The sequence below is a fragment of the Parambassis ranga genome, chromosome 22, assembly GCF_900634625.1.
Source record: "Parambassis ranga chromosome 22, fParRan2.1, whole genome shotgun sequence".
NCBI lineage: Eukaryota > Metazoa > Chordata > Actinopteri > Ambassidae > Parambassis > Parambassis ranga.
The window spans coordinates 12,160,905-12,172,959 of NC_041042.1; the positions used below are offsets into that span (position 1 = coordinate 12,160,905).

General features: G+C 40.2%; 2 protein-coding genes across 2 annotated transcripts; both read right to left on the reverse strand.

The window, feature by feature from the left end:
* Positions 1-96: 96 nt before the first annotated feature.
* slc66a3 (solute carrier family 66 member 3) lies at positions 97-3,355 on the reverse strand. Its single transcript, XM_028394887.1, has 7 exons — positions 3,128-3,355; positions 2,151-2,233; positions 1,824-1,893; positions 1,645-1,702; positions 1,217-1,337; positions 761-802; positions 97-566 (listed from the first exon to the last, which is right to left on the reverse strand). Exons 1-7 carry the CDS (start codon positions 3,271-3,273, stop codon positions 466-468), a joined length of 621 nt encoding a protein of 206 aa, XP_028250688.1. The 5' UTR covers positions 3,274-3,355; the 3' UTR covers positions 97-465.
* A 623-nt stretch (positions 3,356-3,978) lies between these two features.
* On the reverse strand, positions 3,979-10,680 carry cimip5 (ciliary microtubule inner protein 5). Its single transcript, XM_028395011.1, has 3 exons — positions 10,342-10,680; positions 4,327-4,366; positions 3,979-4,242 (listed from the first exon to the last, which is right to left on the reverse strand). Exons 1-3 carry the CDS (start codon positions 10,554-10,556, stop codon positions 4,054-4,056), a joined length of 444 nt encoding a protein of 147 aa, XP_028250812.1. The 5' UTR covers positions 10,557-10,680; the 3' UTR covers positions 3,979-4,053.
* Between the last annotated feature and the right edge of the window lie 1,375 nt (positions 10,681-12,055).

Consider the following 12,055-nt stretch of genomic DNA (forward strand, 5'->3'; position numbering starts at 1 on the left):
CACTTTGTATTTAAGGGCTCTACATCCAGATTGCATGTTTGCTACCAAACAGCTCTATAATAATAACCACTTTAACAATAAAGACATGGATGTGCCTTTTGGTTTTGGACTATTTCTCTTATCTTTCAGGTGTTCAGTTTATTTATGCATAACAATGAAATGACAGATGAAGCGAGTACAACATTTGGTTTATTGAAACAGTTTAGGAAAGCTATTTAAAATACAGTATTACTTTTCCTGAGTAAGACCTCAGATATACTTGGCTTGGACTGTCCATTCTGATAACACAACTTTTATATATGTATACAGTATGTAAAAGAATTGGTCCTTCTTCCTACAGTTTGTCAGAGAATTTTACACTGGAATGTAACTTCAAAAAATATTCCTGTTTGAAACTGAAGTAAAGCTGTAAACCATCAGTTATTTCACAGTATTGGCTGTGTCTACAGCAAACCCATACAAACTTTAGTCTTCTTTCTTGGATCTGCCGCTGTGTTTCTGGTAGTAGAGGACAGTGAGCAGCACCCACAGGTTCAGCAGGGTCATGACAATGAACCGCACTAGAACTGTGACAAAGTGAGAAATATTAGATGGCTAGATAAATAACCTGCACTTATATGGCACTTTTCTACATTAAAAGCATGAGGAGAGGCCAGGGATTGAACTACAAACCCTGTTATTAATGGACAACCCACTCTACTTCCTATCTGATCTATGATACTACACATCACACAGTCATTTCAAATTTAGACTGACGTACCTTGTATGTCTCCACTTGTCACTGTGGTGGTGTAAATTCGTGCTGAAAACAATGAGCAAGCCGAGTTAATGACATCCTTATTATCCAACAGCGCATTCTGATTATTTAATCAATGTAGCGTTGAATTGCTAATTTCCTCAATTAGGGAGCCTTGTAAATAGAATCACACATAACATTATAGTAGCAGCACTTGAGTGATGAGAATGATAAAACTGATTAAGTAGATTATTTTTTTAAGAAAAGTACAAGTTAATTATGATAATGTTAATTATGAATTATTATGTTAAGTCCATTTTTTGTATCATAGACGCAGTGTTTAGGTCCATTCTCAATGCATCCGTAGCATTGTTCTCAAGGGTTTTCATTGTTAAAGGTAAAAACCATACATATCCGACTGTATAAAGTTGCATTTTTTTTTTTTTTTTTTTAAATGTACAGAAAAATTTACAGACTCACCCAAACACGTGTAGGTGGCCATCCCCCAGGAGAGGGCGCTAACCTGTCCGGCATCCTTAGACCTCCACAGGCACTGCAGTTGGGCAAACTTACTGGCTGCACTAATGAACGTGCACAGGCTCTGAAAAGAGAGTGGAGGCCACACTTTATATAAAACTATGACGAGCTGAAAGTGCAAAGTTTCAAACAATTTCTGTGACTTTTAATATCCTAATCTTTGCGGTGGCAGGATCACTGCCCACACCTATTTGTATGCACAATGCCTAAAGACATATTCATTAACCACTGAGACCATTTAAGCATTTATACTGTCTACATGTCTCTCTTCTCAAATCTCCGCCTCATTACTCCTGACTGATGACATGCCATCTCTTTGCTTACTCTGTCACATACAATGAGTTATGATTGATGTTTAATAGATTTATTACCATAGCCAAATCTATGATCCACTTCTCCACAGTGAGGAGCCTCCACCCACCGACAAACCTGAGCACGGTAATGTCAAGGCAGTAAAATGGGACACAAAAAAGGCTAATGGGTCATTGATTTTCTGCAAACACGAAATGAGAATTTTCACATCCACTGGTAAAAGAAAATGAAAGGATACACCAAGGTGTAGATGAGGCTGTGCCGCAGGCTGCCGGTGTAATGAAGAATCAGAAGCAGGAGAATGACATCTGAGGACACAGGGCAGGTTTATAACATGCCCCACTTAGTGCTGTGTGTGATTTCTGCTTGACTGTTATACAGTCTCATTAGAGCCCTTCGTTTTTGCCCAGTTCAGTTTTATTTTTGATTAATAAATTGCATATATGTGCAAAGTTTCCACATGTTTATTTTAAATTTTTTATCCCTTTTACAGAAGTTAGTAATTTAGGCTAGAGAAAAAGCACATTGTAAAAACTAACTGTAAAATAATAATAATAAAACGCACCTTGAGCAATGAGGATGGGATATTCCAGGTATGTTGGAGGTGGGTAATCGTAGTACATCTGGTATGTTACAAAAACTATGAACCTGTAAAGAACATGGTGTCAGTTTAGAGTACAATCAGACATCCCCAAACCTTTGTAACACACACATCTAGATAGATAAACAGCACTGATTTTGTTGCATGCACAGTGCCAGCAGGCTATCGCTCACCAACACAATAGAGACCGTGCAGCTCGTTCCAGTCACTGAGGATGCACACACATATTACACAGCCCTGTGAACTCGCTTTAACTCACATGTTGGAAAATCACTATATATATGTAAGATTTAAAATAGATGATAAAATAAATAAGACCTACTTTAGGAACTAATCTACAGTATACTGCAAGCAAGGGCACTTCCCCCTTGACCTCAATAATTGAATAAAAATCCTCAGCTGTGTAAACAAAGCACAGTTGTTGAGTGTTAATCCTTCACAGAGGGATTATTACTATTTTTTCATGTTAAACAAATAGCATTTTATTGTAAATAAATAAAAAATGTTTTTTCAGTTATGTAAACTATGTCCTCATGTTCTATTTAAATCTATACAAAATTCCTGTTTTTGGAATGATCAAACAAAAATGGTTGCTATTTTAAATGAATAAAAAAATGTAGGCCGAATTTAATTTGGAGCACTTGGGATTTAATTCTGATTTCATTTTATGTTTTAGCATGTGCAGTTAGCTATAAGAATTAGCCAAAATAAATCTGGCGACTTTTTGCATGGAGTTTTGAGGAGTGGTGTCTGTATAGGAGATGCAGCCGGCGAGAAACAGGAAGACATCACATCAGCAATAAATGGTAACACAACGTCTTCTATCCTAACACATTGGTCACAGATGATCGTATCTTTCTCCAATAAATTGTACACTTTACACAATGAATTATATTTACGCTAAAAACACACATCATGAAGTTCCACTAAACATCGCCTACCCGATCAACTCGAGCAGCAGACTGTTCAGGCTGACTCCGGTCGCAGACTTGGCTCGCATCAGAACGAAAATCTGCGGGAACTTCAGCACCATGCACACAAACAGCGTGCTGAAATTAGCGACATGTAAGAACATATCGGACTGCATTGTCTAAAGATGGAAATAACAGAATGTAAACTTTTGTAACAAAAAAAACTAGCTGCCAGAATCTGCTGCCCTGTCACCACTGTTAAGGTATTTGGATTTATAAAGTACATCCGTGTTGAAATTTCAAAATAAAATAATGCCCAATTTCTATTTAATCCAAAATGTTTCGACTATGTTTTGAGAAAAGGCTAAACCGATTCATGGCATATACCTGGCTTATTAAAAGTGTCAAAACAGCTTACATTTACAACTATCTCCAGATGTTTAGAGATGTGCTTTTATTTTGAAGGCAAACGTTATTGGTTCTTTTTCATTGTTTGTTAGTTTCCTGTCTGGCGGCAAACATTCTCACTTCCGCATACATCCAATGAAATCTGATTGGCTGCTACGCAGTTAGAAAAAGTCGGTCTGCGCTTCAAGATTTTTATTTATTATTTATTCATTTATTTATTTATTCATTTATTTATTTAGCAGCCACACAACAAAAACCATCATCATGTAATTTCTCAAATCCATCAAAAAATATTAATGTGGCATAATTCAGCAGTAACAAATCCACCAGAATATTATAGTATCCAGAATGGCATTTATACAGTATAGCTACAACAACACAATAACCTGAGACCCAACCCTTTAGTTGTGCTTACATCGTATGTCCTCTCAGTGTCATTAGCTCTGATGGACAGGATCAATTGGCCCATAAAGAGGAAAATGTCCAAAATAAATCCTGTCCTTTGTCCCACAACACTTTAGAGGTCCACTTTGCCAGACCTGAATGGTCTAACAAGGCAGCATTTCTGGATCTCCCTTGCGCTTGTTATGGCCTACTGTCAGCCTGTCTCGTCTGCTTACTTCTCTTCCCAGTGGAGTGGATTGTTGTGTGCCATAAATCTGGTTGCTGGTGTTGGGGACTTTGTCAGAGAAGAGTGACAGGTTGCTGGGTAAAGGCTGTTCAGGCCTCAGCCGTCCCTATAAACATGGATAGAAATATTACAGATATACAGTCAGGCTGTCAAATACATCCAGTAAATATAGGTCAGCCTTTTTTCTTACCGTGAGATCAATGTTCCTGAGAAAGCTCCAGTTTTTCTCCCTGTGGACCAGAATTTAAAGTGATATTATCTACCACAACTTAACCCTGTAGACTGACACATCAAAAAAATAGCCAGAAAATATATATAATAATTTTTTTTGGAACTGAGATGTTTTTTAAACCTTTAAAGGTAGAGTAGGAGATCTTGATAACTCTGCGAGTAACAGCCAGAATTTGAAAATACACTCCCGCCTCCTTCTCTCTGAGCCCGCCCTGAAGCCACGCCCCCTAGTCTCACGGACGCGCAGTACGCAGTGTTCACAGAAGACGACTGTGGTCGAGCACCGCGACCTGCATCAGCCGGATCTCATTCACAGGTGAAAAACACGTGACATCATCATAAGATGTTGATGGAGATTCTCAGTCATCCAGGTCATCATATGTAGAGAAGATTGAAGCAAGGCGTCTGGACTTTTTTTTAAGAAGACGTTTCGCTGCTCATCCAAGCAGCTTCATCAGTTCTAACTGTTTGGTGGGGAAACATGGTTTATATGTGGTTACAGACCTCAGTGGGTGGGTCTGGGTAAAACAATAGCACTAAATGTTTCCATACTTACCTGTGATGTTCTGGCTGACTGGGCCAGGTGTGTCTAACGACTGGCTAACGACTATGAAACTGCCGGAGGGGGACTGGTTGACAGCCCTTTGTTCTTACTGTGAGTATGTGCAAACTTCCTGGGAATGGATGGAATCACTGCATTGTATGTGGTAGAAAGATGATGTCTGAGGCCACCACCTCTGTTAAGGGAAGGTTTTTCCAGCTTAACATAGATGGCTTCCTTGACTCCTCTTTCATACCACCTTTTCTCTCTGTCTAAAATGTGAACATTGTTGTCCTCAAAGGAGTGTCCTTTGTCTTTGAGGTGGAGGTGAACAGCTGAGTCTTGTCCTGAGGAGGTGGCTCTCCTGTGCTGAGCCATTCTTCTGTGGAGTGGTTGTTTAGTTTCTCCAATGTACAGATCAGAGCATTCCTCACTGCACTGGACTGCATATATCACATTGCTGTGTTTCTCCCTGGGAATCTTGTCCTTCGGGTGAACCAGTCTCTGTCTCAGTGTTGTCATAGGTTTGAAATGGACCGGGATGTCATGGTTGTTGAAGATCCTGCGGAGTTTCTCTCTCCCCCTCAGACCCATCGTCAGCAGCACAAACTCAGTCACATACAACGTGGCTAAGCACTTGGCTGAACTCCTGACGCCACTGGTAGGTAACACACCACATCACATCCACAACTCTCAGGACTTTGTGAACAAGGTGGAGAAGATCCAAATGGACCCAGATGACACCATGGTCTCATTTGATGTCACCTCCTTGTTTACTTGCATCCCTACATCAGAAGCCACAGAGATGGTAAGGACGTGCCTCACACAAGACAGCACACTCAAGGAGAGAACCAGCCTAACGCCAGACCACATCTGTGACCTGCTGGACCTCTGCCTGACCACCACTTATTTCCAGTACAATGGGAACTTTTACAGACAGAAGCACAGCTGTGCGATGGGATCACCTGTGTCTCCTATTGTGGCCAATCTCTACATGGAAGAAGTGGAGAGAAGAGCCCTGAGTTCCTTTCCTGGAACCACCCCCACCCACTGGTTTAGATATGTGGATGACACCTGGGTCAAAATCAAGACCAACGAAGTGGAACGGTTCACAGAACACATCAACGCAGTGGATAATAACATCAAGTTCACTCGGGAGGACACCAAGGACAACAATCTGGCCTTCTTGGACTGCACAGTACATATTGAGGAGGACAGGAGCCTCAATGTGGAAGTGTACAGGAAACCCACCCACACGGACCAGTACCTGTTGTTTGATTCACACCACCCACTGGAACACAAACTGGGAGTCATCAGGACCCTGCAGCACAGAGCACAAACTGTACCAACCAGCTCAGAGGGGAAGAAGAAGGAGCAACACCACATCAGGAAGGCCCTGCAGACCTGTGGCTACCCCAAGTGGGCACTCATTAAAGCCACAAAAACAAGACCCCCCAACAACAAGAAGAAGGACAACACCAGGCGGAGAAAGAACATCTCCATTCCATATGTGTCAGGAGTATCAGAGAAACTCCGCAGGATCTTCAACAACCATGACATCCCGGTCCATTTCAAACCTATGACAACACTGAGACAGAGACTGGTTCACCCGAAGGACAAGATTCCCAGGGAGAAACACAGCAATGTGATATATGCAGTCCAGTGCAGTGTGGAATGCTCTGATCTGTACATTGGAGAAACTAAACAACCACTCCACAGAAGAATGGCTCTTTGCTTAGAATGCTCAGCACAGTGTGTTCCTACGCAGTCAGTTTATGTTATGGATGAACTCCTATAAAGCTAATCAACAAGGGTAGCGATGCTACACAGCCAGTTAGCATGGGATGTATGAATCTTCAGTGCATTTCCTCTGAGGTTTACGTTGTTTACAGAGCAGTCTGCTCCCTACAGATATTCAGCTACCTCACATCACCAGACACCTACCTGCTCTACTTTAGTCTGAACACCAATCATATGCAAGACCTGTTCAAGGACAGTAAAACTGTTTATTGACAATATATAAATATTTATTGTTTACGGATTGACAGATAAGAATTTAAATCCAGAGCCTGGAGCAGACCCATCAGCTGCTGGAGCTCCATCTGATCCAAGTCTGACATCTGATCTCCTCACCATGGTCCTCCTGCAGCAGGTGCAGCCAGCTGTTGTTTCTGAAGGAGCTGCAGGCTCAGATGATGCTGTGGACAACCTGGTGACTGGTGCATCCTCATGCTGACATACACAGGCCTGTGTAGCAGGGAGGCGTCCCACACCTAGAACTGACCTGTTACTTCTTCAGGTTCTAACATGTTTGGTGCTTCTGTTCTTTTTTTGTTGATCATACATGAAAACTGTAACTGTGTTTGTTGTCTATTACGGAAAACATTCAATGTCTTACATTTGTTATTTTAAAATGCTGCACAAATAATGAAAACCAGATATGTTGGCAACAGTTTACTGTATTTGGATTTAAATAAAATACATTGCATATATATAATAGAACAAAATCAGTGATTATTATTATCACGTGCTGTCCTCAGGCAGGTGAAGACTGGTCTGGTGCAGTGTCTTGTCATAAGATCGCAGAGCTGTGGAGAGAATATCACAATTACAAAATGTACAGTAATTACGGCAAAAACTGAACAATGATATGCTCTCCTCAGCAGAGCTGAGGATGCAGATACAACAACGCAGAGACAACGTAGCATAATTAGCAGCCCTGACGTGACCATGATAATGACCATCGAAAAGAACAAGAACAAAGTCTTTGTATCCACACCAAGTTTGTCTGATCATCAGAGAGAAGCTCAGAAAAACCGGTAAATGGAATAAAACCTGCTTCAAAACGCAGAAAGCAAAACTTATTCTGGTGAAAGCTGAACGCCTACCTGTACAGAAGAACCATGCCCACCACAGCAGCACGCTGTAGCCGCTTCTGCTCTCTCAGTCGTCGTCAAAGTTGCAAAGTCGTGTCAACAACCACTCTTGTCTGAATCTTTCTGATTCAAGCCGTTTTCTGGTGGTGGCTTTTCCCAAAACAGTGTTTCTTTTCCCAATCGCTGCCATCCGCCATCATGCGTCGATCCGGTGTTTAACTTGGTGTTCACGCGCATCGAGTTCACGTACCTCTCTGGTGCGCGCAGAGTGACAACCAGCCAATACTCCACGCAGGGTCCACCCGGAGGATTGGCTGATGTTTTTAGCGTTTTATAGCTTCCACAGATGATTCATATTCTTCCTTTTAATGCGAAACTGCCGAACTAATCGGTTGCTATTGGATTTTAAAGAGAAGTTTCACTAATTTAACAAAAAGTGCATCAGAATGAAATCTCCTACCCAACCTTTAAATAACCCCCCCCCCCCCCAAAAAAAAAAAAAACAATAATAATTTTGCCATATCATTTTGATTGTGAGATTTTTTTTGTATCACATGATACAGTCAGCAATTTTGGCAACTATTTGCACATGACATTGTTAACTTTAGCTACAAAAACAAATTTTACCCATAACATTTAGAAAATATAGAACATATGAGGAAACTTTTGCAGCCTTTTTATTTCTTTTTGTGGCAGAGAAACAGTTTCTGTCCTTGTTTAGGCAAAGATGCACTTTACACATATCACACTAGACATGTGAGAAGTGATTACCGCAGTGCTTGCATCTCTGTCTGGTTTCCCATGTTGGAAAATGATCAATGCCATCCCTTCTCACATCAAGAGGCACACTGCAGCTTGGCCTTTGATGGGGTTGTGTTAGACTTTCTACTGGAGAGGACAGCGGTCTGCCATACTTGATTTTGGCCTTTCCTTTTTCCTTTTCCAAAGCCCTCTTTTTGTACACTGTACAGGTTTGCTTGTTTGTTCTGAAGTTTCCTGAAGCATTTTATCAGTGATGAACTGTTTGAAAGTGCCTTCCTGAACACATGCAGCTGTATTCTTTCCTGTTTGCATTGCCCTTCACTGACTCCTTTCTGATTGTGTCCTGTGCTGTTGTTGGTACCTCAACGTCTGTGCTGGTCTGGGCTATACTTTCATCTCGATAGTCTTTCTCATCATTGCTATCTGAACTTCATCATGCATGGCCTGAGGAGTCCATCCTTCATCATCTTCCCCTAACTGCTCCATATCACTTGAATTGCCATCCATTATCATGTTGGCGACATTTTCTATGTGCTTTCTTTGTCTGTCTTCTTCTTCTATTCTTTTTGACATCTAAAAATACACACAACAAAGACGTATTACAAATTGGACAATATAGCACAGGCACAGGCATATGCAAAATATGCGGTTGCTTAGGGCCCCCAAGAGCACCAAAAGTCCATGATAAAATATATATTTATATTTTAAAATATAACATTGACTAATTGATTAATACAAACGAGATGATATTACACATTCAGAAGCATGTATTACACATAGTGCAGCCTATAGGATGATGAAGCATCTGATGCTGAGGTGGTGGTATGAAATTTTGCTTAGGGCCCCATAAAGGCTTGGGCCGGCCCTGATATAGCATAGCAATTATGCTTTCAGATAAATTGCTATTGTGAAAATACACAAAATGAATTTTAAAATGGCATTTAAATCATTAATTAGAATAAATAAGTCATCAAAATAGTGTGTGTTTGTATTGTGGTAGGCATTATGTAGATTGCGTCACAATAATAGGACATTACCATTCAGTGCTAAAGCACCTTATTTACCTGGAGTATTAAATTTGATACACACATTTTTAACACGATTTAACTGTAATATAAAGACTGGGCCTACATAATTTAGTAATTATGCATTGTTTCACGTCTTCATAATTTGAAAAGATTTTCCTGCCAAAAGTGTTTGGGAGAGTTAATGACGGAGGCCATTTTGAAAAGGCCAAAAGAGCCCTTCCACTGCCAACAGAATGTTAATCCACTAGATGGCAGAACGCATGTATCAGGTTGTATACAACAGGTTTTCACGGAAATTATTGATCATGTTGATAATTTAGGGTTCTCAGAAACTCGTGTAGCAAATATGATACAAATGGTTTTTTAGGGTTAAATCATGTTTTTAGCTTATAGGCTACAGTATAATGCTGGTGACCCCTTACCAAGATACTCTTTTTGGACCCAAAAAACTCTCAGTGCAGTGTAATAAGATTTCATCTTCATTTAAATTGTATAACCAGTCGAAAATCTCCTGTCTTATTCTTTTATCCCTTACATTAGGTTTTAGTAATTTAGTAATGGATATCATGGGCTATAGAGTTACTCTCTCAAAAATATTGGACAGCTCACTAGAATAGATGTTTATCTAAAGGAATTGCCCCACAGCCATGAACAAAATCAGTAGACAAGTTTAAAAAAGGGAAAGGGCTATTTTATTTATTAACCCCTTTGTCGTACACTCTTTGAACAGAGAGGGCAGAGAGGATCAGGACAGGGATAGAACTCACCATTCCCGCGCCACTCTCCTCTCGTTCCATATCAGATCTTTCCACACTTGGTCCCTTTTAACGGGATCCTTCCAGTGTGAAGTCTGTGTTTCTCCTCCAGCGTACCGCGCCCTGTCCGGTGGTGGTGGCGTGGTTGTTGTCGGTCTGATCCCGTTTGATCGCTCCGGTAACCGGTAGCCTGCTGAGGACGCGCGCTTAACATTGTTAAAGTCCATTCTGGAAGCCTAACCGAAATGGATAGAAATGCAGCTCTTTGGCGTAGATTACACAACTAACACAAAGTAGGTTAAAAGAGACCAAGTGATAGATTTAGCGCAGCTGATAGAAGTGAAGGAAAGAATTCCCTGCAAGCGTTCTAGAACAGCATTGTTAATGTTTCCATGGAAACCGCAAACAGTTGCAATCATCGTGTTTTATTAAAATTAAAATTAAGGTATTTAAAAATGCACATCTCCATTCAAACTACTTCTAATTTAGTAGCTTACTTCAGTTTTTTTTTATTTTTACTGATTTTGCGTTTTTAACCAAATAAAGTTTTTATTGCTTTTATCCTTATCTTTTTACATATACTGTATAAATACAATGCTTTGCAAAGTGCTTTGACAAATATGATTCGACTATTATGTGTTATATTATGTATTTATGTTGTATATATAATATATAACATTTTGGTTTATATACCGGAAGTGAATACTAGCGACCCTTATTCTGAAACCCCAAACAGGAAGTACTTTAAACTCAAGTAAGAATTGACGGAAATTAAATCGGCTAGTGGCTTTCCTGTCATTTTCCTCATGAACGAACTGAAACGAGCAGCAAGGTGAAGGTAGCGTCATTTTTTAATATATCGTTAGTATCATAATAGGTCATTTATTTTAGCATTTATCTGTCATTGCATTTTAAATAACTAGAATGCTTGGCCCAGCAATTGTGCTAGAAAGCAGGAACCTGTCTGAGGAGCTAACGTGAGTGAAAGTAGTTACCTGAGCAACTTTTTCCAGAATGCACGCCCATACAGCAAAACCAGTGGTTTCTATCTGCATATTGCGACTAAGCATTACCCGCAGTGTACGTTATATAAGGTATAGTCTATCTCTTTGCTAAGCCCGAGCGGTTTTGGAACATATGCTAGCCGGCTAACTGTTTCCATCAGCCTGTAGCTAGGTTGAATAATTTAGTTAACAGACGAAATCAATTAAACTCTTGTTTAGATACCTGAGAAAGTGAAACGGGGAAGTTTCCCATGCCTGCAGGGCTACAAGCATGACAAATGAGTGTTCTCACCTGAGGAAGATGACCTGTTAGGGTCTAAGAGTTTACACAGATGAGGCTAATAAACAGCTAACGTGTCACAAAATGAATTTGGTTTGTCAAAGGAACGAGTAGCTATAACTTTGCACGAGTTTGTTTTTGGCTGCATGGCAGTGGGATGTCCTTATGTATGTTCAGTTTTTTCAGGTTGACTAGATCTCTGATTATGTTGTGCTAGCATCTGTGTTGGTGGAACATTTCTCTGGACTAGCTTTGATGTAAAGCATTAAAATGTGTATAAACAAAAAACCCATAGAACCCATTAGAACCAACGTGTAACAAGAGCATGTGCATCTCCTGACATTTGTAGTTTCAGAAGTTCTCAACATGTTTGAATCAAGTAGAATTATCCCTTCCATATGAGAGTACTGAGGTTTCAATTGCTGCAGTGATGGGAGTAGGA